Source organism: Myotis daubentonii, chromosome 2 (genome assembly GCF_963259705.1).
Source record: "Myotis daubentonii chromosome 2, mMyoDau2.1, whole genome shotgun sequence".
NCBI classification, from domain to species: domain Eukaryota; kingdom Metazoa; phylum Chordata; class Mammalia; order Chiroptera; family Vespertilionidae; genus Myotis; species Myotis daubentonii.
Window position 1 is genome coordinate 210,149,298 of NC_081841.1, and position 26,591 is coordinate 210,175,888.

The 26,591-nt window shown below is 48.1% G+C and overlaps 1 protein-coding gene across 1 annotated transcript in view; it reads left to right on the forward strand.

The window, feature by feature from the left end:
• Positions 1-451: 451 nt before the first annotated feature.
• Positions 452-26,591, forward strand: part of PDGFRL (platelet derived growth factor receptor like) — a 44,942-nt gene continuing 18,802 nt past the window's right edge. The window contains exons 1-2 of the mRNA XM_059685577.1: positions 452-702; positions 9,635-9,935. Coding sequence (XP_059541560.1) covers positions 648-702; positions 9,635-9,935 — 356 coding nt within the window. The 5' untranslated portion in view covers positions 452-647. The remainder of the gene's footprint in view (positions 703-9,634; positions 9,936-26,591) is intronic.

Here is a 26,591-nt window from a genome sequence, read left to right on the forward strand (position 1 = left end):
GCTGCATATTAGAATCACCTGGGAATCTTTTTAAAATCCTGATTTCTGGGCCTCACCCTCCGGAAATTCTGTTTCTTTGTTATGGGGTGGGGCCACAACATGAGTAGCAAAGAAACAGAATTTCCGGAGGATGAAGCCCAGAAATCAGGATTTTAAGAAGATTCCCAGGTGACTCTAATGTGCAGCCACGGTTGAGAACCACTGATTTAGGGGCACTTTTTACAAAGCTTCCCGGCCCGCCTGAGTGGTGGGGGACAGTTCTGGCTGCAGGCGACCCTGTTGGCACCGCGGAGCTCGGCCTTCCTGGAGGAGGGGAGGCCGGAACGCCGACCTGGCGGAGCGCAGGCTGGGCGCCCGGAGCCCTCCTCCCCGCGCGGGCACACGCGCTGCGCCTCGCCGCTCCGCCAGGGGGCAGGCGAGCTCACCGGCGGAGTTTCAAACATCCCAAGACTTTTCCCTCAAACTGTGTTCCTCCTCATGAAACCGAATCCTCCAGCGGCGGCGTCCCAGGCGCCCGCCCCGACCCGCCGGCTCCCGCCCCGAGGCGGCGCCCCTCGCCCGCCGCCGCGCCCCTGCCCGCGCCCCGAGCTGTGCGCGCCTCGGACGCGCGGTCCCCAGCGCCTCGGCCCCGACCCGCTGCCCTGAAGATGAAGGTGTGGCTGCTGCTGGGTCTCCTGCTCGTGCACGAAGCGCTGGAGGATGGTGAGTGACCCGGAGCGGCGGTGACCGGTCTGAACCCCGACTCAGCGGGGATCCCCACCCTCGTCCTCCCGGCGGCTCGGCCCTGGCGCCGCTCCCGGCCGCGTGCACCTGCCCCTCCCCGCAGGGTCTCCCTCCCTCCCTCTCCCCGCTCCCCTGGGCGCCCCTGGGCCGGCGGCAGCCACCCGACCCTCGGTCCCCAGGAAAGCCCCGCGCTCCCGGACAGCCCTCGGCGGGCCAGCCCAGCATCCCGGCCAGCGTCTGGGCCGGCCCAGTGTCAACGTGTCGTCTGGGAGGTGGCACCCCATGCGGACAGCTTCCACCTCCGAGCCTCGCATCAGCTCCGGGATCTCTGCTCTGAGGGCGGGGGCCACCTGAGCCAGGCAGTGGCTGGTGCTTTTGCAAAACTCCAAGTGTCCTCCTCCTCCCAGGCGCAGCCCTGGGTCTGTGTCCTCTGCCACCTCGGGCTCCAGTCCTGCAAGACCTGCCTAAGCCTACAGCAAACAAGTCTATGGGTTAAACCTCAAAACGAATCCAAATCCCACAGCTGTTCATTCCACCTCGTATCGGAGTGGATGGGGAAGGTGAAAAGGCGTTCTGTGCCTCGGCCCTTTTCCCAATGCGGGCCTGTCCTGGGCCCACCCTGTTTGAAAGACTCACAACCACAAGGTCAGGCTTCATTTTGATGCGTGTGTGTGTGCATGTGAATGCGTTGTTTATGTCGGTGTCTGTATCCACGGTACCGTCAGCATGTAATTGCCTCGCTGGCTCCGCGAGTTATTGGGTCAGTGTTATTTGTGCAGTCCATTGTGCGTCTGGGTCCATCCTGGCATCCTGAACCCTCCCTCGGAATTGCTCAGCCTCAGCCACAGCCTTTGCTCAGTTTTGGTTGAAAAGCAGCTTTTGTCGTTATGCAACCTCACGCTGGAGCCAGCGCAACCTGGCTCGCCTTTCACCCACCACTCAGCCCTGACCAGTTCCTTTCTTTCCCATGAAACTAGGCGCGTTTGCCAAAAAATCCCACATCCTCGTTTGCAGAGTCCAAGATGGTTGTGGGACTTGAAGCTGAGCACGAGGATCCTTAAGCCTGGAGTCTTGCTGAGTAAAACGTAGGGAGTTTTTCTACTCCGGGAAGCAACAGGTACTGTTTGCCCAGAGAGGAGCTGGCGTGAGCTCACGTTGTAAAATGCGAAACCGCTCCTGGCCGGTCCTTATGTGATCGCTAACGTGAGGGAAATGCAGTGTTTGGTATTATTTTTTGAATAAGGGCAGGAGATGGTCAGACTCAAATAACCCACTCACTTGATTATACAGTTCACCCAAGATGCCTGCCTGAGGCTCAGGAAACAGCGCCAGAGGTTTTTCCGCTCCACGTGTGCCCAGACCATGGGAACGATTGCAAACTGCCTGAATCAATTAGCATTATTGTAGTCAAATGTCATTCATACACGCAATGGACACGTGTGAGACCATCAGAGAAAGTTGAACACAGACGAAATCCTTCATAAGAAATAATTGATACATTTTAGGCCTGACAATAGCCACTGTCTTTGTTTTTATAAAGTATCTACTTTAAAATATAGAGCATAGACTATCAATTAGATATTGAGCACATAATTAGAAAAGTAAACCTGCCTCGTTAAATTATGTAACAGTTTCCCTAAACGTATTCAGGATGCTTTTTCTGGTTTGAGTTATGGTGTGGCTGGCTGGGCCTGGGAATGGGCCAGAGTGCCAGGCTCTGATTGGCAGGTTGGGATGTGGGGCATGGCCAAGCCCAGACACAAGGCCATGACTCACCGTATCCCACTGCCTTTCCATGTGTATCCCACTGCCTTTCCATGTGTATCCCACTGCCTTTCCATGTTTCTGATCACTCCCGGGAGAGGCCGCCTGTCTGATAGGAAAAGGCTTCCCTGTGAGTGGCTAGCAGCGGTTCTCAACCTGTGGGTCGCGACCCCTGAACATACATCCTGCCTATCAGATATTTACATGACGATTCACAACAGTAGCAAACTTACAGTTATGAAGTAGCAACGAAAATAATTTTATGGTTGGGGGTCACCACAACATGAGGAACTGTATTAAAGGGTGGCGGCATTAGGAAGGTTGAGAACCACTGGATTGGGTATATAGCTGCTCTAACCCAACTACGTGTGCCTGCCTAATTCTAGAATGCTTTAGAGCAGCAGTTCTCAACCGTGGCTGCACATTAGAATCACCTGGGAATCTTTTTAAAATCCTGATTTTTGGGCCTCATCCTCCGGAAATTCTGTGTCTTTGTTATAGGGTGGGGCCACAACATTAGTAACAAAGAAACAGAATTTCCGAAGGATGAGGCCCAGAAATCAGGATTTTAAAAAAGATTCCCAGGTGATTCTAATGTGCAGCCAAGGTTGAGAACCACTGCTTTAGAGTTTTAGGAGTGATGTTATTTCTCCTCATGAAGTAATGTTATTTCTCCTCCAGTTCTGAAATGGCACGTATTACTCTTGTATCATGACAGTATGTCGTGAAAATAGTTACTAAACAGCCCGAGATCCCACTTGGTTGCCATGCTCACAGCACCTGATTGCCAGCTTTTGAATGGAGCACCTGCCGCTGTCTTTATTGATTGGTGCTGCTATTTTTACATTAAGAAGTATAAAGTCACTGGTACTTACTAACTTTTGATCATCTACATATTTTATCAGATGTCAGGGGCAAACGATGAAACGTAATTGGTTTGTGACTCCTGTTTCGTTGATCTTGATCAATGCTGATTTGAACCTCGGTCTCACATGGGTTCATTTAAGATCCTGTGAAAAGTTCTCTTTCTGGGAGGACTACAGAGATTCATTTTGATAGGGGGCCATGCAGCCAGATCTCTGTAAGGAGAGAAACATTAATGATGATTCTCTATCCGCACCATCATTTTTGTGTCTCAATTTATTCCTTGGAAAAAGAGGGTAAAAATTAGTTCAGAAATTTTTTTTTTTTAATCCTCACCGAAGACGTAGTTTTAGCGATAAAGGAAGGGAAAGAGAAGGAGGAAGAAAAAACATAGATGTGAGAGAAACATCAATTGGTTGCCTCCCATACACACCCTGACTGGGGATCAAACCCACAACCTAGATATGTGCCCTGACCGAGAATTGAATCCCCAACCTTTTGGTGGATGGGACAACGCTCCATCCAATCAACTGAGCCACCCGGCCAGGGCCAGAAATTCTCACAATGAGAAAAGAATTGTAAAAATTTTCATTGTTGGTAAGTGTTTTGAACCCTTTAGGATTTGGACTATATATTTGACACACACAATAATCTCTGATTTTTAAACCAGAAAAGAGAAATTTGAGGGCAAGAGAGAGACTGGGGTGCCGGCCAGAAGAGGGAGAGAAGTCCTGGGCAATGAAGGCTTTCCCTGCATGAAGTTGTAAACCCTTATTTTTTGTGCTCATGATCTAATGGAGAGGAGAGATGGAAAATAAACAAGTAAAGATTAATTTCAGGAAGTGACAAGTGGCATGAAGAATCAATAATCAGGGTGCATAGATTTCCTAGGGCCTCTGTCACAAAGCGCCACAAACCAGGTGGCTTAAGACAACAGAAGCTCATTCCCTCCCAGTGCTGGAGGTTAGAAGTCTGAAATGAAGGGTCGGCAGGGCCATGCTCCCTCTGACACTCTGGATAGTCCAGCTCGTCCAGCTTCTGCAGGTGGCCGGCACTCCTTGGCTTTTAGCTGGATCACTCCAATGTCTACCTCTGTGGTCACTTGGCCATCTTCAACCTGTATGTTTCTGGTCACCTTGTGTGTGTGTGTGTGTGTGTGTGTGTGTGTGTTTTAGAAGGACACCAGCATATTGGATTAGAGTTCACCCTAATGAGCTAATCATAACTCAATTATATCTGCAAAGATCCTATCTATACTAATAAAAGGGTAATATGCTAAGTAGACCAGGAGACCTTCCAGATGTCCTTCTGGACAAAGGCATGGTGGCAGGGCCAAGGCAGAGGCGATTAGGGACGATCAGGCCAGGAGGGGAGGGCAGTTGGGGGAGAGCAGGCCGACGGAGGGCGGGGGGGCAGTTGGGAGCAAGCAGGCTGGTAGCCAGAGAGTGGTTAGGGGCGATTGAGCAGGCAGGCAGGTGAGTGGTTAGGAGCCAGCAGTCCCGGATTGTGAGAGGGATGTCTGACTGCTGGTTTAGGCCCGATCTCTGTGGATCCTGTGGGATCGGGCCTAAACCGGCAGTCAGACATCCCCCAAGGGGTCTCAGATTGGAGAGGGTGCAGGCTGGGCTGAGGGACAACCCCCCCCCCCCCCCCCGCCTCGTGCTCAAATTTCATGCACTGGGCCACTAGTTTTCAAATAAGGTCTCATTCACCAGCACCAGAGATTTGGACTTCAGTGTGTCATTTCAGGAACACAATTCACCCAGAAACACAGGGTAAATGAATGGAGAGGGCTACGGATGAAGTGAGAGTGTGATTGGGAGAGGAGAGGCAGAGGCCTGCCTAGAGGAGGAAGCGAATGCTGCAGATGTGAGAAAGGAGGCAGGCCCAGCAGCTTCCCAGTGGCCAGTGTGGCTCAAGCACCATGAGGTCTGAGACAGGACATGGCAAAACCTTGCAGGGCTCAGGAAGACGCGGGGCTTGACTCTAAAGTAGGTGAACATCAAGGTGAATCTTTGGCAGAGGCGTGCCCGTCTCTGGTTTATGTTTTCACATGTTGAAGTGCTTGGGTGGAAGCCAGGAACCTGGACCAGTTTAATGGTCTAGGTGAGAAGTGGCTTGGCCCAGGGTGGTCACAGTAGATGGAGGGAGAAGAGATGGCTTCAGGGTCTATTTTGAAGGCAAGGAGTCCTCTCTCTGAGTATTTGCTGCTGGATTGGACACAGCGCTGGAGAAAAAGAAAATCATCCGTGACTCTGAGGTTTTTGCCCTGAGCAACTGGTGAATAGACTTGCCGTTACTGATAAGGGGACACTGGGACGGAGGATCTGAGCGGCATCCGGGGCTCAGCGTGGACATGATCAGCTCGAGCTGCCGGCTAGCTTTCCAAGTGCCGTGCTGAGTAAGCGGTTCAGACCTGGAGTTTAGAGGCAACGTGAGGACAGGAACAAGGCAGCTCTCAGCATGTGAATGCTGCTAACGCCCAGGGGGCCGTGTGAGGCCACTCAGAGATGGAGTGTCCTTAGCGATGGAGAGAGGAGCTGCAAGGACAAGGCCCCTGGGACTCAGATCAGCTAGGAACGGAAGAGGAGGAAGGGCTGCCACGCACACTGAGGAGCTGTCAGTGAAGTAGGAGGAATACCCGGCAGTGCCATGTTCTGGAAGCCAAGCAAATAAAGCTGTTTCAACTAGAGAGTGATCATTTTCCAGTATGTGTGCACAACTAGCGAATCATATGCTTTACGCCTGAAACGGACATAATGCTGTATGTCCATTACCTCCATTTAAAAAAGAAAAGAAAAAGAACAGCGATCAACCTTGTTCTAATGGATATTCTGAAAAAGGTTTCAAAGGTCTTTACCTTGGAACAGAAGTATGTGATTCCTAGAAATTGCTATGTTAAGAAAATGGTACTTTGAGAAATGGTAGGGGGCGTAATTTGGAGGAGAGATTCTAGAAGAGAGTAGGGAGGGACAGGCTCTCATCTTCCCCCCCGCCCGCTCTTTATATTGCGTGTCAATGCTTTCCCATCGGCTCAGCGCTGGTCTTGGAAGTCTCAGTGTTCCTGTGGGTGTTTCACTAGGAACGGAAACATGAGAGTGAGGCATGGCCGTCGGCCCTCAGTGTATATAACCCCCGAGCTGCTCAGCACGTTCGTTTGCAGTGTGCTGGTTTGGATGCTGCTCTCAGGGCAGACCTTCCCCTTCACTGCCTGTGGGGAGAAAGCACCAAACAGCTACAGGTCTTTGATGTTAATGACTCTTCACATGGAGCCCTCATCTAAATCGAGGCCAGGGATTCTCCTAATGAATGCATATTGTCTCCTCCAGCACAGTTCTAGAGGATTAAAGAGTTAACAGTCAGTTTGTCGAACAAGGGTTAATTGCAATCCCCAGTTCATGCGGAAGAATCCCAGTCCGCTTTCCTGCGTTGTAGCATTTATTGATTCATTCTGGAGACGGGGTTTTGCCTGGCGTCTCCGCGCTTGGGGAGTCTAATGTATGCCTTGGGAAAGCATCTCCGGCCTTTCCAGGAAGGGTGTGCTCTCATCCCTGGCATCAAGTTTTGTTTGACTTGGAGCTCAGTGTCAAAGCCCAGGGCGCAGAGACAGAGAAGCCCCTTAGACCAGTGACGGCGAACCTTTTGAGCTCGGCGTGTCAGCATTTTGAGAAACCCTAACTTAACTCTGGTGCCGGGTCACATATAGACATTTTTTGATATTTGCAACCACAGTAAAACAAAGATTTATATTTTTGATATTTATTTTATATATTTAAATGCCATTTAACAAAGAAAAATCAACCAAAAATATGAGTTCGCGTGTCACCTCTGACACACGTGTCATAGGTTCGCCATCACTGGTGTAGACAATGGGGCTGCACATGAGGTTTGTGCCAATGGAGGGAAACTGCTGCAGTAGGTCCATCTCTATGTGAACTGACAGGCAAGGGCATGAACCCGAGGAGACTCTGGACCTGGAGCCAAAGGGTCTGGTTTGTCACCACCTTCTTGGTGACCTGGGTGAGCGACTTGGCCTCTGTGGTCTCAGTTTTTTGCACCTGTAAACCAGGAAGAATAAGAGCTCCTTTGTCTCCATCACCTGTTTATCATGGAGATCACCATGGGACATTATCATGAGGTTACAAAACAAGGAGCACTTAACTGTCTCCTACTGGGGTCAGACACTGCTCCCAGGATTTAAAATAGTAACTCATTTATCTCCCCCACCAATCCATGAGATCATCATTATTACCGTACTAGAGGCCCGGTGCACGAAATTCGTGCAAGAGTAGGCCTTCCTTCACCCGGCTGCCGGCACCAGGTTCCCTCCAGCGCCCAGGACCCAGGGAGACCTGGGCTGGCTTCCCTCGGGCCCCACCTTCGTCAGGAAGGACATCCGAAATGACGTCCAGTCTAATTAGCATATTTCCCTTTTATTATTATAGATAGTTCTCAATTTACAGATGAGGAATCTGAAGCAGAGAGAGGCTAAGTAACGTCCCAAGATCACACAGCTAGTAGGTGGTAGCCGGGACCTGGAATCAGTAATGATATTTAATGGTGTTTTGTTTTGTTTTTAAATTTTACCACCTATTTCTCTATAAAATACAGTAGTCTCAAAAAAACGCAGTGGTAATGTACTTTTACTTTTATTTACCTACAATATAAATTCTTATATGTTTTAGGTCTTTGGGAAATACATAGTTTGGCTGAAGAGTGGTATTTTTTACAAAGTAGACATGGGATTTGGGAGTCACTCAGTCCTAGGACTGTCTGGGTATCTGTAGGGTCACTCACCTGACCCCTTTAACTTAGTGTTATCACTGTAAACCATTGACCAATTCCATGGGCAGCCAGCTGTACCAGCTATAGTTAGATTGACAGGTGGGCCTGTTTGGTCAAAAGGTTAAATTACTTTGCAGGGATAATAGCACATGTTTGGATGCATATTATTCATAATTAGGTCATCAAATGCTCCTAAGTGGGATAGCCACAGGATCTGATAACTTACAAGTCAGACAAGTGGTGCATGTGCCCTAACCGGGAATTGAACTGTGACCTCCTGGTTCATAGGTTGACCCTCAACCACTAAGCCACACTGGCCAGGCTGACTCACCTTGTTTTGTCACCTGCCTGGGCCGCTGGCATAAGAACTTATAACACCTGTCTTTTTGCATCTCTTGATCCCAATTTCAACGTCTCTGTACTTTGGAGCCCTCCAAGCTTTTTGTACACCAAGGTCATACTGGATAAATACATCCATCTAAAAGGAAAAAAGGATTTTCTCCCGATTTATTCTACTTCTTTTAAACAAATGCCTTGTGATTCCCTCAGTCAGCCATGGTTCCTGTGGTTATCTGGTCAAAATAATACAGGATGTTTATCTACGTAGAGTGAGTGAGCACTTGGAATGAGGTTCAGAAGACCTGAGTTCTGCTCTCACTTTCTGCCAGGACCAGTGCTGAGCAATTTATGTAACTTCTCAGGGCCGCCTTCACTTTTTAATCTACAGCCCGAGAACTTGACCTCAGCGACCTCTCGGGGTCCCGTAAATGTGGACCCTGTGATTCTGTGAGTCTTTGAGCTCATGCAGGCAGACGAGCTGACTGCACAGTCTCCTTCTCATCCTGCCAGGGGCACCAGGCGCGTGGCTGCCGAGCTGGGGGACAGCTGGGATTTCGGGAGCATGGGATCAGTACTTGTTTCTTACTAAGCCTTGTGTTCTGTATGGACATTGTCAGCCCCTGGCACACAAAGACGCACTGTCCCCGCTTGTCTTGGGTAAAATTCCTAAAGGCCCAAAATCTTCTGAGTGAGCTTGTGGTACCGATTGTGTCTCCACTCACTGGAGACAACATTTAAACAGTAGATTCAAACGGAACAATGAACGCCCTGCGATTACAAAGGCAGGCACCAGGCCCTGTGAGTGGCTCCCGTCCTGCCATTCCATGTGACCCCTTAGAGAAATACTAGCAGATTCCCTTTCGGTCATTCATTGTCTTAAAAACTAAAGAATGAACCAAGAAAATAGTGATTATTGCTGAAAACAATGTTGATGTATGAGGAGTGGGGTATTAAAAAGTGATCTGGCCTGGCCGGTGTGGCTCAGTGGTTGAACCAGGAGGTCACAGTTCGATTCTGGTCACGGGCAAATGCCCGGGTTGCAGGCTCAATCCCCAGTAAGGGGCATGTAGGAGGCACCTGAAAGCGATCTGTCTTCGTGTTAAATACTCTGGGTGTGTTACTCCTACAGCCCATTGTTCTCTCCTCACATTTGTACTAGTTACCGGCCAACACCCTCCCAAGAACAAGCGCCCGAAGGAGCCAGGGGAGAACAGAATCAAGCCCACCAACAAAAAGGTGAAGCCCAAGATTCCCAAGACGAAGGACAGGGACGCGGCCGAGGACTCAGCGCCAAAGAATCAGCCTGTCATGGTGCAGGTGACGGAGAAAGGGCGCTTCCAGAAGCCCGCTGCCACCCTGAGCCTGGCGGCGGGGCAGACCCTGGAGCTCCGGTGTAAAGGGAATAAAATCGGGTGGAGCTACCCCGCCTACCTGGACGCCTTCAAGGACTCCCGCCTCAGGTGAGCGTGCGGACACCTTTTATTTTACGTACACCGGGTCCGGGGTTTGCTTCGTCCCCTCAGTAAATATCGTATTGTTTCTGACATTGGCCATTTCACTCTACCAGCTTATAAAAACGGACGCTCAATGGGCAAAAGACATTGAATTTATTTCTTTGACCAGTTACAAAAAAATTATTGCAAATCCTATGAATGGTGGTTGAAACAATGACATTTTATAGGAAGCCGTAAGACAAATAATTGAAACTGTGATGCATCGAGGTATTTAAGAGTGCATATTGTAAAAAAATAATGGATCCGATGCTGTATGTTACTTTTTTTTCAATCATAATGAACACGGATATGAGCTAACAGGACATTCCTAAGAGCAAGTTGACTGCATGTTCAACACAGAGTCATATGTCTGCACAAACCCCACCTCCGGTCTGCATCTCCCGCAAGGACACCCCCATCCACTCAGCTGCTCTGCCAGAAACCAGGGGAGCATCCTTGCCTTGTCCTCTCCCATCACTCCCCACATCCAGTCAACCACCGTGTTCAGCCAGTTCAGCTTCCTCAGAGCCGTAAACCTGTCCTCTTTCCATCTCTGGTGTCACTGCCCCAGTCCCAGCGGGTGTCATCCCTCCCCACCAAGCCCTGGTGTGTCCTCCCCCAACTCCTCGCTGCAGCTAAAGCGATGTTTAAAAAGTGCTCATCTTGTCCTGTCACTCCCCTACTCATCGCTGGGCGGGTTTCCACTGGGGATGGAGTCCGACACCCTCACATGACTGCTGAGACCCTGCCTGCTCTCTGCAGTCTCTCACCAGTCACCTCTCGCCTCTCGATTCGTGCCTTTGCTTTCGCTGGCTGGGCTCCTGACACATCATCAAATGCTTCAAGCGCTCGGGGCCTTAAAACTTGGCTGTGCCCACTCTCAGCCCCTGTTCACCGGCCAACTTCAGCCTCAGAGTCACTTTCTCTGGGCAGCCTGTGTCAGGCCTCCCTACGTTTATTCCCATGGCTCCTCCCTGGCATCCTCTTCTGAGAACTCTTTCTCCTTATACCTGCTTCTTCTTCTTTAGTTTTCTGTGTTTCTCACTGGGACTTAGCTAAGTGCTTGGCCTTTAGCTTTATCTGTTGAATGATGGAATGACAATCTTTCCTCCCTCTTTCTCACACATATACACCTTGGAGAATATATAAATTAAAATATATGTATAAGTAATATCTCTCTATCTAACATCTGGCATTAAGAGCTCTTTTACATTTTATTCTGAAGTTACTCTTCTGGCTTCATGGTGCATAATAGTGTAGGGTTTTTCTTAAGGGATATTTGGTTGGAGGAATGGAGGGTGAAAGAATGAAGTAGTTTTTCCCATTTTGATCTCCACACTTGAAATAAACACGTGGTGAGTGTGTGTGTGTGTGTGTGTGTGTGTGTGTGTGTGTGTGTGTCCCTGTTTGTCCGTCCCCTTAGAACAAATCTGGAACTATTTATTCCCACAAACTTTTTAAGTGTCTTAATTTACCAAAGTCAAGATTTACACACTTAAAAAAAAACACAGATGGAGTCATTTGAAATTACTCCGAACATTTAGTCTTTGACTTACACAAAGTTCCTAAACCTAGATGACTTGGCCCTTAAAGACTTAATAGGAGTAGCTTCAAAGTTATGTTAGCCAAAATATGTTTGAAAATAGCTTAAGGACTCAAAGTAAAGTGAACATGAATCTGAATGGAAAAGAAATATCCAGTAGCTGAAGAAGCCAACTTCGACTTAACATTAAGTAGCGTTCATTCAAAGCACAGTTAGGGCTTTATAAGAAAGTAAAGCCAGATGTGGGCCCCCAAGGACTCCACAAAAAAAAATGTGGAAAATGTGAAAAACACCTAGTCATAACTCTCTATCAAACAACAACCAAAAAAAAAAAATCACGATTTATTTGACACCAGAGATTCAACAAATGGACTCTTGACATCTTTCCCGGAACGCGGGGCCTTTGGGTAGAAGAGAAGCATTCATTCGGTGTTTTCCTTTCCCGTGGAATGAGTTCTTTCCGTCGTTCTCACAGCTTTGGGGTTGGAGGCCCTCCTCAGTGGTTTTGAGCCATTTTGGGAGCTTTCTGGAATGAAGTTCACGTGCTGCCATATTTGTCCAAATGGGGTCCTCTGACCAGAAGAGGGAGTGTGTTATGGACCAGAGTGGTCAGGCTGATGCACAGCCAGATTGCCATCCTGTCTTTACCACTAACCAGCAGAGTGGTCTTTGATCAGTAATTTCCTTGGAACCCTGTTTCCTCATCTGGAGATAATAGTACGTATGGTAGGTGCTACCTGGCCCCTGGTAAGTGTTCAGTAAATTATGACTAATGGTTACTAGGCAACGCTTGTATTTCTCAAGCACAGGGATCCAAAAGACCTTTTCGGACATTTCATTCTGACCAGCACTCACATTATGCACAGCTAGAGGATCCAAGAAAGTGTGTACACTTCTCTCCCACTTTCCCTTAATTGATCAATTCTTTGTCATCTGGGACCTGTGTCCATCTTCCCCCTGAAAGTGTCAGCCCCTCTCTAGCCAGTTTGGCTCCGTGGATAGAGCGTCGGCCTGGGAACTGAAGGGTCTCGAGTTCGATTCCGGTCAAGGGCACATGCCTGGGTTGCAGGCTTGATCCCCAGTAGGAGGTATGCAGGAGGCAGCAGATCAGTGATTCTCTCTCATCATTGATGTTTCTATCTCTCCCTCTCCCTTGCTTTCTGAAATCAATAAAAAATGTATATAAAAAGAAAAAAAATGAAAGCGTACACCCCATGAGGGCAAATACCACATCTGCTTGGTTCCTGGTCAGATTCCTAGCACCTGGAACAGTGCCCGGCACATACCAGAACTCAGGAAAGCATTTCCTGGTTTCCTCAGGGGTTTTTGACCCTGTCGGAAGTCCGTTCCTAGTCACACAGGCCTTCATTCATTCAGCATTTACAGATGACTACACTTAGTGACCCTGTTTACTGGAACGTGCGAGTGCGTTTATATCCAGGGCGCTGTGTCACCTGGATCCATCCCTGTTATCTCGGAGTCTGTTGTTGCTTGGCCCCCTGGAGCCATTCATTCGTCAGCTGACCCTCTTTACCCATCCTGACCCCTGTCTTCACTTCTCTCCCTCTTTCTACCCTAAACTCTTGAACACGCCTTAGGTAAGTGACTTTGCCCCGTTTTCCTCCCCTCCCATTTGGAAATGTCCAGCCCCAAACGAACCTGTTTACCTGCTTCCTCTGGTGGCACATGGATACAGAGCGCTGCTAAGGGAACCAGGTGGCTGGCCGGGCGGGTGCCATTGGTTCCTGGTCACCTCACTTGTGCCTGACAAAGCAGAAAACATTTCTCTAGGGAACTCACTTTTTTACTCTTCTTCAATCTCTGCTCTCCATCGCTCTCACTCTCAGCTAATTAAACGATCACCTAATTTACTGAGAAATTGGGCCCCTAGAATCGCCTCACCTTCCTTACTGCATCTCTTTCTTCCCTGCTCTCACAGCTTTAGTGGAGAAAGCGTTTGTCCACTCGACTCAGGACAAAGTATCATCTGTGCTCTGGATCTTGTCCTTACAATCTTTCTCAGGAGCCTCAAGACATCAGGCTCATCTCCCTTCCCTTCTCAAGGGGATTCTCCCCATAAATCTTCTCCATAGTAGGAAACCCCAGCTCAGTCCCCACTACCCTCCAGCCTCCTTCCTCTCTCTCTTCTTACCTTCACAGCCAGACCCCTTGAAGGAGTCTTTCTCTACTTTCATCGTCTTATTTCCCTCTCCTAGCCACTCTTCAACTACTGCACCTGGCGCCTGCTCCACATGCGTTTATCACCAAGGTCAAGGTCACTAAATCCAGAGTTCACTTTTCAGCTCCCTATGGCTGCTCCAGTCGGTCCATCCGCAGACGGGAGCCCTCTCCTCTTGGCTTGCACAATGCCGTATTCTTCTGGTCTTCTTTCTGCCTCGCCGGCCTCTCCTTTCGGTATCCTTCCCCCGGCTTCACATCCTCTGCTGTTCCCGCTGTTAAATGTTGGTTCTGTGCCTTCTTCTCTCCTCACTGCCTGCTGCCAGATGCCCTTCATCTGCCGTATGTTAGATTACGTTTCTTCTAGGCTCTAGATTGAACTCTCCAACTGCCTGCTCACCCGCCTGGACCTTCCAGGAGCCGTTCTCTAAAGGAAACCACCTAACACTGAGCTCTTGTCTTCTGCATACCTGGCCCTCCTGTGGCCTTTAGCTGATGACTGGCACTAATTCCACCCAGTTGTCCTTGACCAGCGGCCTGGGATTCACCTTGGAATCATCTTGGACACTTCCCTTTACTTCCAATCAGCCCCCAGGCCAGCCGTGGGCAAACTACGGCCCGCGGGCTGGATCCGGCCCGTTTGAAATGAATAAAACAAAAAAAAAAAAAAGACCGTACCCTTTTATGTAATGATGTTTACTTTGAATTTATATTAGTTCACACAAACACTCCATCCATGCTTTTGTTCCGGCCCTCCGGTCCAGTTTAAGAACCCATTGTGGCCCTCGAGTCAAAAAGTTTGCCCACCCCTGCCCCAGGCCCTCATGGTGCTACTGTTTAACTCTTTCTTGAATCTCCCCACTTCTTTCCACCACAGCAGCAAAAACCCGAGTCTCTCACTTACAGTAATAGTCACATGACTGCCTCCCTGCACCCAGGTCCTGACCTGATCTCCGTCCTCCACGGAGCACTCAGATCTTCCACAGAGCGCATCTGGTCCTGTCCCTTTCCCGCCTCAAACCCTTCAGTGGAGCAATTCTGCTGCCCTCAGAATAAAGTTCAAACTCCTGGCATGGCCCACAAGGACATGCATAGTCCAGCCCCTGCCTTTGCCTTCTGCCCCATTTCATTTCAACACACGGGGATTACTGCTCTCCACCTGCAGATCCCAGCCCACCACAGCCTTAGCGAGAGCTCCTTGCTCTCGGACCTCACTTCCACCGGCCCCCGTTACACATCCTCACTGCGCACTGGTCGCCGGTGGTGCCGTTACCATGTCCTCCCTCGCCGATGCTGGTGTCCCTCTGTAGGCCGGGAGCTGGGCAGAGGTGTCTGTTTATGCATTGGCGCTTCCCCAGCACCCAGCACGCTGCAGCTCCTCCACTGGTGTTTCAGGGAGAGCATGGTGCGGGCACCTGAGCCTAGAGTTGGTCTTAAGTCAGGGCCCTGTGATCATGAGTCCTGTGTCTCCGAAGCTTAGAGATGAAAGGGACTTAGTGCTTGTCAGGCTCACGCCCCTCTTTCTAACAAATGAGGGCACTGAGGATCATAGGAGATAGACGGCTGGTCCAGAGAGACGGACCGGTGAGGGGCAGCATGAGTCCTAAACCGTGCCCTCCTGCTCAGGTGCCCCGAGAGTGGCTAGTGGCAGAGTGTAGACCAGAGAACACGCTTGGCTGAACGAAGGTAGCAGCTAGAAGGTAGCACAAGATCGATGTGTTGTCTACTTTTGTTGTTCCTTGGGTACGAGACTAACAAATCTGATTTCTACAGTTAGGCTTCAAAACAGAAATAGAATTCTTTTCCAGGGTGGCGGGCTGAAAGTGGCTGAAGTTTCACATTGATTTCAGATGTGTTTGGACACTAGGTGTTAAAATATTACTGTGGGCTGTTGAGAAAGGGGAGCTCTTAGGGAAGGCTGTCAGGGATCCCCACCCTAGAGGTGATGCGTGCCTTCCGGTTCTCCAGCCTCATTCTGTGACGCTTTCTTTTGCCTTGGCAAACCCGTGTCATTAGATGACCACTAGATGGCAGTGTTCAACTGTCTTCCTTTCGCCAGTAAGAAAGCATTACCAATGAGGGCAGATTGGGTAAAATAATTGTACACTTGTGTTTATGGTTCTTTCAGCCGTTTAGCCCACTCAGTGGTCACAGTTTAGAGTTATATTTTAAGCGGCATAGAATTCAACTTCCCAACAAACAAATTAAAAACAGCGTGGGCATGTGTCAGATTATGTACCCTGAGTACTGCTAATCTGCCCAGAGCACTGGCCCTTTGACTGGCTTAGTTGGTTCCTCAATGGCCAAAGTAGAAATTGATACAGATTTTTTTTTATTCCAGACTCAGTATATCTCAATCACACAGATCTCCATTCTCTTCTTTTAAAAAAATATTTTTTTTTTATTGATTTCAGAGAGGAAGGGAGAGGGAGAGAGAGAGAGAGAAACATCAGTGATGAGAACGAATCATTGATTGGCTGCCTCCTGCAGGCCCCCTACTGGGGACCAAGCCCGCAACCCAGGCATGTGACCTTGACTGGAATTGAACCTGGGACCCTTCAGTCCGCAGGCTGATGATCTGTCCACTGAGCCTAACTGGGTAGGGCTCTTCATTCTCTTCTGAGATCAGAAAAGAGTGAGGATACTTTTCTGGTAATAGTTATTAGTATTGGTTGTATGTATGTTGCCATTCATTGACTGCTTACTGACTCCTCTGCCTCATCCCCTTTCTGTTCCATCCCCTTTGGCTTCCATCTTCCGCCCTCCCTTATTTTATGTTGTTCTTCTTTTCCAACAAGTGTTTATTTAAGCATCTACAGCAGTCACAGTCCTGTGCTATGTGGATGCTGGAGATACGATAGTGAGCAAGACAGACATGACCTCCATAGCTACAGAGCTTTTATTCTTGGGGGAAGAGAGACTATTTAATAAGCAATGTTGATACATAGCTGTGTGAGTGCCTTGCTAGCAAAAGTACAGGGTCAGGGAGGAGAAAACTTGAGCTAGTGTCTGAAGATAGAGCATTAACCATCTAAAGAAGGGGATGGGAACCCAGCCGGCATGGCTCAGTGGTTGAGTGTCAATCCATGAACCGGGAGGTCACAGTTCGATTCCCAGTCAGGGCACATGCCCTGGTTGTGGCCTCAATCCCCAGTAGGAGTGTGCAGGAGGCAGGCGATCATTGATGTTTCTCTCTCTCTCTCTCTCTCTCTCTCTCTCTCTCTCTCTCTCTCTGAAGTCATTAAAAATATATTTTTTAAAAAAGAAAGGGATGGGAGAAGAAATGTAAGAAAATTCCAGAAGGCAGGAACTGCATGAGGAACTGCCTAGAGCTGGAGCATTGAGGGTGTGTGAGGGAGGTGCTCAAGGTTGTGGAGGAGGAAGAGATGACAAAGTAGAGATGATGTTGGAGATAAGCCAGAGTCAAACTATGGGAGGCCTTGTCAACCATGATCAGGAATTTAAAGTGAAACCAAGGTCAATTATGAGTCACTGACTTGAAGCCTTTATGTGTAGACGAACATAGAAAGCACAAAGGGATATATACCACAGTGTGAGGGCTATTACTTCTCACAGCCTTTACGAGCGAGACAGCGCCCCTTCTCTGTCTCAGGTGTACCCATCTCTCTTCATGTGTTCCATCCCTGATTTCTGCACGCTGGGGTCTGTAGACATATTCTTGGACCCAAGTTTCTTGACAAAAATTTTTTTAATTTTGCTCTTATTTTGTTGATAATATAAAAAAACATTAATATAAGAATATACTGGACCATCTGATCAACCTCTACTGGGCGATCAACACAATTCATTTCCATCTTCTCTGGAAACATTTTGTTTCTTCAGTCTCATCATAGCACACATCCTGAGCTTACATACAGCAGAAGATTCTTGGCGCCATGCAGAGTCTGGGAGGGGAATCAGAAGAGACTTAGAATTAGTGGCCTGGACGATGGCTTACCTGTAAATCGCTGTTGAGTACGAAGAGGGAGACGTTGGAGATTTAAATGAGGTTGTTAGTTAGCAATGTCACAGATGTAAAAACAAGCTGGGGTGACATGTGGTAGTCAAGAACCCCAGCTCTGCACCTAGCAAGCCTGGGTGCAGGCATTGTCTTCCAGGAGGTTCCTGTGGTGTCTGGGGGAGGTTAGCGTTTTTCAGTCAAGAACTGTGCGTTCAGAGTGGGTGGGGCAGGAGGTCTTTGATGGCTGGTCCCCCTGACAGCAATAACCAGCTTCTGGAGTGGAGGGAGGGTGCCTGGGTTTCCACTCGGCCACAGTTGGCACCAGCTTTCTCCACCCACAGACAACACAAAGGGCGGGTGGGTGAGGAGGCAGACAGCGGGCGCCAGGCCAGTCCAAACCTGCGCCCCAGCACCTGGAGGAGTGTGGTCTGGGACCATGTTAAAAGAAAAAGAGAAAGCTATTAAGAAGTGTTGATCAACAGACTCCCTCTGTTGAGCAAGAACCTATACAGACTTTGGTAAATATTATCGATCATGCTCTGGTATTATACTAAGGAAGATGTCTTTTTCTTTCCAATTTATTTTATTTTGCTCAAATATATACATATGTGTGTGTGTGTGTATATATACACACACACACATATACATATATATACACACACGTATATATAGTATATATGTATACGTATATAATTAGCCATTTTAACCATTTTTAAGTGTACAGTTCGGTGGCAATATGTTCACACTGTTGTACAGGTGACTTTAATTCAAGCTCACCTCCTGTCAAAGCTCATTTTACTTTATTTTCTGAGCAGAACAAACGAAGACAGTGAGTTTCCATGAAAGCCCTCTCCCTTTGTCTTCCTCCTTCCCTGGAGGTGCCGTTGGAGTCCAATTTGCGTTGGGAAATCCAAAGCAGCCACCAAACCGATACTTACCTTCAGATGGATTTCTACCCCAGAAAACAGTGGAATTAAAAATAAGTAACTTATCCTGCCCGGAAGGGAGAGCTCTCTGTGCCCAGACGCTGTGGCACCAGCATCAGGTCCTCCCGCAGTTCCGGAGATGGCCACGTGGGGGCGGCAGGATGCGAGCCCTCTCCCATGTGCCAGACCTCCTGGCAGTGTTCAGGGTAGGGTGAGGGTTAGTTAAAAACAAAAGGGTGCCCTGTATTTGTAATAATTTGTGTGATCTAAAGTAGCTCCAAAAGCTTTTAATTTTAACTTGGCTCAGTTCCGCTCAGGGCTGGGTGGGGGAGGCAGTAATGCACCCAGCCCCGTGGTGCTGCTGTCAGGACAGATGAGGTCATGCAAGGAAAGCGCTGGCACACGTGGTAAGCCATGTCAACAAAGATGCGCTATTTTTATTCACAATACTGTGCCCAAGGGAGGCCACTCACAAGAAAACAGCCAGTTCTTTAGGAATTTTTTTGTTTTTTAATTGAGGTATAATTGACATATGCCATTATGTTAATTTCAGGTACACATTAGGTAATGATTCAATATTTGTATATATTGCAAAATGACAACCACAATAAATCTATTTAACACCTGTCACCTCACCTAGCTACAATTTTTTTTCTCATGATGAGAAATTTTAAGACCTACTCTCTTAGCAACTTTCAAATATGCACTACAGTACTATCGTCACCACACCATACATTACATTCCCAGAACTTATTTATTTTATAACCAAACGGTTGTATCTTTTCACTCCCTTCACCTGTTGTGCACACCCAACACCCCTCCCTCTGGCACCACCAAACTGTTCCCTGTATTTATAACCTTGGTGTTTTTGTTTTTCTCTTTTAGATTCCACATATAAGTGAGACCATATAGTATTTATCTCTCTCTCTCTCTCTCTCTGATTTATTGCACTTAGCATCATGCCTTCGAAGTCCATTGCTGTTGTCACACATGTCAAGGTCTTATTTCTTCTTATGGCTGAGGCAGAATCATTCTGTTGTACACCCCAACCACCACACACAAAGTATATATGTGGGTGAGGTCTGGGATTTAATGTGCAAATATGAAAATGGGTGTTATTGTGGCATGATCATTCTTTTTGCCAAGGACTTAATATGCAAAATGCAAATGAAACAATTTTGATAGTTATGTCAGGGGAGGAAGTAAAAAAACACACACAGGAATAAAGAATAAGCTATAAAATGGAAAATGTTATGTCTACTAGTATGTCACGCATAAAATGGCACATTATAAAAAACAGCAAAACTGAGATGCCAGAGCTTTGCCTCCAATCTGGGTTCAGCTGCCTGAATAGCAACATGCAGCCCATGGGCGGCTGCGTGTGGGTGAGGGAGACGTCACTGCCCTCGGGAATCTGCCCAGGACTTCAGGTGTCACCTGCCATTCTCCCTGCCCCCCGTCAACGCTGTTCACTCTGCTTTGTCATCTGCGCTTCACTTTTCAGATGTCTTGTTCAGATTGCCTTTTGGTCTTGATCTTGACTTTGTCCTATTGCCTAAAGCCCTCCTCCCAACCCCATCCTGCTTCTCAGCCCCCAGGTTCAGCCTGGTACCTCACTTGCCTGGGAGGGGAGGTCAGTGCTTCCACTTCTCTAACAACCTTGCTCTTCTTTATGAACTTGACTTAGTAGCTGGGACAAGGCAGGGCATGGGACCTTGTGTACCAACCAAAATTAACATAAGGGAACGTGCATGTATTTCATAGGTGGCTCATGGAATGGCATGAGCTATGGCATCAGCAGATGGGCATCCCGGGGGACGAGGCAGGGAACAGCAGCTGTCCATATAAGAGCAGGAGGGGTGACCATGGCAAGTGTGTCACAACTTGAGATTAACAGGCACTCAGAGATGAATAGATTAAAGGGGTTCAGCAGAGTGCATGCCAGCTAGAGTGGCTGTTAGTCTAATTTATGTAGAAAGACAGTTTATTGGGTCAGAAAGGTAACTGTGAGAAAACCAGACGTGGTCCTGCCTACCAGTGGCTTTGGAACAAATGTCACACACGCCAGATACAATTACAGAGCAACAATGGACAGCTGTGGTCAAGTGCGAGTGCGCGGGGGGGCCAACGGGAAGAGAGAAGGCTGCTGTCAGCATGGGCTGGAGAGACGGCTGGTTCATTGAGTGATTGATTATCTAATCGTAGGAGACGGGCCCTGAAGATCAGATGATGAGATATAGAAAGGAGAGCCAAAGAGACGGCATAAGTGTTCCCCAAGAGATTGCCAGACGCAGTCTGCGTGGGGACCCACTGATCTGGCCCGGACCCTGCATTTTACAGATGATTAGGTTAGACCCTCAGGGCTCAGGGGTGTTCTCCAGTTTGTACAGCTTTTCGTAAAAGTAGCCTAGACTTGAACCTAATTTTCAAGCCCCCTCCAGTCTCAAGAAAGCAGTCTCTTTCTTCAGGTGTCTGATGTTTGTTCAGAAGGCTGACCATCCAAGTAGCATTCGTATTTGTGGGCACCTTAAGACTGTTGGCAAGATGGGAGGTTCGGGGGATCGCTCTCCATTGTGAATGCATGGTGCCAGGTGCGAGTGGGGCCCCGCCCACGGCCCCTGCATTCACTGTTGTAACTTGGCCACAATGCACTCACTGGCCGTGTGCCAGCCCATTGGTAACCCACCGCTTGTTTCCCTAAGAGGGTGGTGGTGGCTTGCTCCATTGTCCTCTGTCACTCCTCTGCCAAGGCCTGTTCTTCCCCAGTGTAGCTGTGAACACTGGGGGAGGGGAAGGTGGGTGTCTGTATTTCTTGTGAGCTGTGTTAATGGGCTTATTCTACCTCGTAAGATTAGAATTGCCAGAAATGTAATGGGAGTGTTTAATATAAAGAACCCCCATACATCAGAGTCCTATGGTTGCCAAGTATGAGAGATGACTTTTTAAAAATTACATTGACAACAATGATTTCCTTATTTCTGTGAGTTTCTCTACATCCACTAAGCTGTATCTTAGCATCACCCGTGAACTGGCTCTGTGACCCTGGGGGAGCCACTTGATCTCTGTAATAGGAGGGATCCAACCAGGTGGCCTCTAAAGTATCTTCTAGTTCCAAAATGATTACTGGCATTTGTAGTTCATTTGCTTAGATGACACAGGGGCCAAGGAGTGAGAGCTCTTGGACAAATTATTCAGCTCAGTTTCACCCACTGAATTCTGTTTCGCTCTGCTCACAGTCACCTATAACTTCTGTCTGCATAGCATTATGCCATGCAGAAGGCTATGGGTAATACAGGCAAGCATAAGACACGGTTCCTTCTTGGAAAGGAATAATTTTACCAGAGACATATAACAGAGAGTTGAAAAGGTCACACAAAACAGCAGATAGATAGACAGGTGATAGATCTCTAAGATTTGTGATAAAGACATTAAGCGCTGGGTGTGAGAAGCTTAGATCTCATACCCCAATAGCACCTAACATTTCAGTGCTTTTTCTGTGCCAGCGTCCTTCTAGGATCTTATGCAGTTATTAACTAACTAGAGGCCTGGTGCACGAAATTCATGCACAGGTGGGGTCCCTAGGCCAGCCCGGCAATCAGGGCCTATTGGGGCCATCTCGCCCACTCCCTGGGGGCCTGCCGGCCACTGGATGGGGCCCACTGGATGGGGGAAGGGAAGGGAGGGACCACGTGAGGTTGGCTGGCTGTGGGAGGTTGGCTGTAGGAGTGCACTGACCACCAGGGGGCAGTTCCTGCGTGAGCGTCTGCCCCCTAGGGGTCAGTGCACCAGTCATTCTGGTTTTTCTGGTCGTTCCGTGGTAATGGTCGCTTAGGCTTTTATATATATAGATTTTATTCTCATAACAACCCTGAAAGGTAGGGACTATTATTGTCTTCCTGTCTCAGATGAGGAAACTGAGCATGATAAGATTAAATAATGTGTTAATAATGGTCACCAAACCAGTAGTGTAGAGACAGGATTTGAATCAAGGAAATCAGACTCTTGAATGAAGGCTCTTAACCCCTGTTTTCCAAATGCCACTGGACAGAAAAGCTCTCCCTAAGGACAGAACTCTGAAGAACAACCAGGTATAGGCCAGATGGAAAAAGAAGAGAGCCTTTGAGAGGGAAACAGGGGGCTGGAGGGCTGGGGTGGAAACGAGCCGACTTTGGTTGTATGAAGAGAAGATCCTACTACGCAGGAGTTGGGAGCCTTGCACTCTAGGCAGAGAAGGATGCGTTCAATTCTGTGTGCACTGGGAGCTACTCATATTGTAAAGCCGGAGGCAATAGCAAAATGACTTTGGGTGAAGTATCTGCGATCTTTTGTAGGGCATGTGAAAGGGATAGAGGAGATGTTTTTTGAGAAGGATCAGATTGTTGGCTGATAATGTGTAAGGACTGGGACAGAGATGGAGAGTCAATGTTGATGTCAAGATTGAGCCTGGGAGAAAGGTGGAGCTATGACTCCATCGAAGAAACAGAGAGATCCAAAGGGGGAACCAGGTGAGAGGGGAGGCTGCCCAGGATTCAGGAGCCTGGGAGGAAGGTGACGCGCCTGGGAGCGGGCGGCATAGCCTGGTGGCCACCTGTGCATGGGAAGCACAGCAGGTGTGGGAACAGTCACGTTGTATTTCTGATTGTTTCTTACATTCCCACTGGCAGTCTTTTTATTAATCAGAGCAAAATAATGCATATATATATATATATGCTAGTATATATATTATTGATTTCCTAGAGGAAGGGAGAGGGAGAGAGAGATGGAAACATCAGCGATGAGAGAGAATCACTGATCAGCTGCCTCCTGCATGTCCCACACTGGAGATTGAGCCCGCAGCCCAGGCATATGCCCTGACCAGAAATTGAACAGTGACCTCCTGGTTCATAGGTCGACGCTCAACCACTGAGCCATGCTGGCCGGGCTATACTGGCTTTTTTAGACCTTCCAAGGAATTCCTGCTTGTCCTGCCTTTGGAATCCACATGCAAAAAAGGACAACACAATATAAAACTCACCTTCAGATTTCTTAAAGTACAATGTACAGACTCCTTCATGATTAATTTTTACGTAGTGTATCATGAACATTATTCTGTGTTATAACTGTAATCCCATAGTACATGTAACTAATTTTTTTATTTTACTGTCACAGTCATTGCTGCAAGTAAACATCTAGAGAGCAATGATTAATTCCCACAGAGGGAAAAATTGTTGGGCCACAGGCAGGCATGTCTTAAGGCCTTTATTCTAGGAACCCCAGTGGGATTTTCTGTTGGGTTCATCTCTGGTTTATCAGGCCTGGCTTGGCTTATGGTGTCAAAGGGGTAGCCACGCCTCAGTTTCTCAGAATCTGGGAAATCTCTGGAGGAGGAGGAGTCCCTTTTCCTTTGTACAGAAGCCAGATGGGTTGGCAAGAGAGGCAACAAGAAAGGATGACGTCAGCAGGGTGGACGGGGTGGAGTGAGGAGAGAAGGAGAACCTCCCAGTGGTTGGAGTCTGGGGTCAGTGTCAGGGACAGGAGCTGGAGGGCCATTACCCTGTGAAAGAGTGAAGCATGCCCATTATGACTTCTTTTTAAATAACACAGAAGGATCTGCTGTAAGTCACTCCAGTAGAACAGACCTGAGTCCCATTTCACAGACATTACCATAACTGGTTCTTGGAATAGAACTGCTGTGGTTATATTGTAAGGGTTTGAGCAAGTCCTTGGATAGTCCTCTAAGATGGAGAGAGAAAGAGAGAGAAAGAGAGAGAGAGAGAGAGAGAGAGAGAGAGGCGCTTAATTTCTGATATTGAAACTGTATTCACTTTGAAGTTTCTCATTTTGCATATTTGTTTCTCACACATTTTTCTTTTTCACCTTTATTTTTTAAAAAAATAAATAAAATCATAAACTGTGGAGCTTTACTACGCTTTATCCAGCTGTCTGTTTCCCAGGATGGGTGCTCTGTGACATGGCTTCATTCCCAGCATGTCATGGAGCAAATATTTGTGACACATTCTTAAAGGAGGCTCAGAGTAAACACAGGCCCTATACAAACATTTGAAACATGGAGAAGCAGATATGCATGAGTCTCCCTTGATGCTTGTCGCAGTTCCTTGCATGTGGTAGAAGCTACATAATGTATAAATGTGAAATGACTGCTGAATAAGGAAGATATTTGATTACATCTTTTACTTTACTCTTTATCTCTGTTTTATGCCCATGGAGGCATGAGTCTCCAAGGCGGAATGTCTGGAATGATGGAGTTATTTATACAGACCTTCAGCTTCTCCTGTGGCTCCAACACTTGGGGAAAGTTGCCTCACCTCAGTTTGCTCACCTGTAACATGGGGATAATAATAGAACCTACCTCACAGAGCTATTGTATGAACACGTGCTAAGCACTATGTAGGTTTTAGTTATTATCACTAGTTTCTTCATCGTCATCTCCTCGGATTAAGAAAAAATAATGCATTCCTGGGGTATTTTCAGTTATACAGTAAATGCTTATTAACTGGTTGTTTTCATGCTCTGTTGCCTTCCATTACTTACTAAATGTTTATTAGCCTTATTTCTTTTGGTTAATTGTCCATTTAAATAGCAAACGAGGTATTGTGAATCCTACTGCGCAAACATAATCAGATCTTCCATGTTAATGTTTTGTGTGTGTGATCATATTTAACAGGATTTGCAAGGTAGTTAGGGGCCCCCTCTCTCAGTCACAATCCCTTCAGCCCATTTCATTTCAATGCCCTTTCCATTCATATTCGTAACCTGTGTCTATGTGATGCTAGGAGTTCACATAGTTCTTACAGTTGGGAGACTTTGGACAAGGCACTTCTCTCAGTTTCAGTGTCCCTCTTGGCAAAAGGGGGAACTGTACCTCCGTCCTAAGGTCATTTTGAGAACGAAAGAGGACCCTCAGAATAACGCTATCTGAAATGTATTGAGCCTTTACGCTGACCACGCACAGTTCTAAGTCTTGAACTGATCTGAAGAGCTTAGTGCAGGGCCCAGCATTCTGTGAGGGTTAGCCGATATTGCTGTTGTTACTGCAAGCAGGAGAGGGGGTGTGGCCAGCCTGTGGGAGGGGTGAGCTCTAGCTAAGGAGTCTGATGGTCATGGTGGGGCTAGAATCTGAATCCTATCAGTGTGGCTCCAAAAGTCCATGATCTTATGCCTCACATGACCACTGCCTCTCACCACAGGGCTCTGCCCACCGTGTTCTAAACTCCCTTTGCTGCTCATGGAACCCGCCTCTTGCCTCCTTTCGGGGGATCTTCCCTTGGAATGCGTGCCCCATATTGTGTGCAGGTTGCCATCCGTCCCTTCTCCCAGGGCTCTCAGCTTCTCCTGGCTACCTTGCTTGGGATTCCCATGGCACTTGTACAGGGGAACTTGCGAGCAAGAAGCCCTTTAGACATCACTGTGTCCCTCCCTCTCTGTTCCAGAACCTGCCATTTCATTTGCACGTTAAGCATTTTGGGGACCAGCGGCTGAATATCTTGTCATCCAGGGCTCACCTCCTGCCCGTGGCTTGTAGGAGGACAGGAGCGTGGACCCCACCCTCCTCACCTAGTCACTGTCCAGGAGACATGCCCAGTGGTCCCTCACTTTGGGAGCTGTCAGCCCAGCCTCTGTCTATCCCATGGGACAGGTCCCCTTCAGAAGAGAGTGTGCTGGGCAGCGTGCAGGAAGCTCCAGGCCTCGGACTCTGTAAAGGCCAGGGGAGCCCATTGGAAGAGCCGCACACGCACACATGGCCCTAAGTTTGAACAAACGCTCTTGGAGACCTGGACCCGTGCATCACTGGGCTCGCTGTGGGCCAGCTCGGAAAGTGCTAGCGGGGGAGGAAAAGGCCTCAGGTGAGCTGATGAGCCACATCCAATGAATGCAAATTCTGCTTTTCCTAATTATACTTTTTGGGGGCCACTTTGTTGCAGCACCTCCTTTTGCTCCACTCAACTCCACATCCTCCACGTCTTCCATCCCTGGGGTGTGTTGCGTGGTTACAAGAGAAGGGAAGGGTCTTTGGG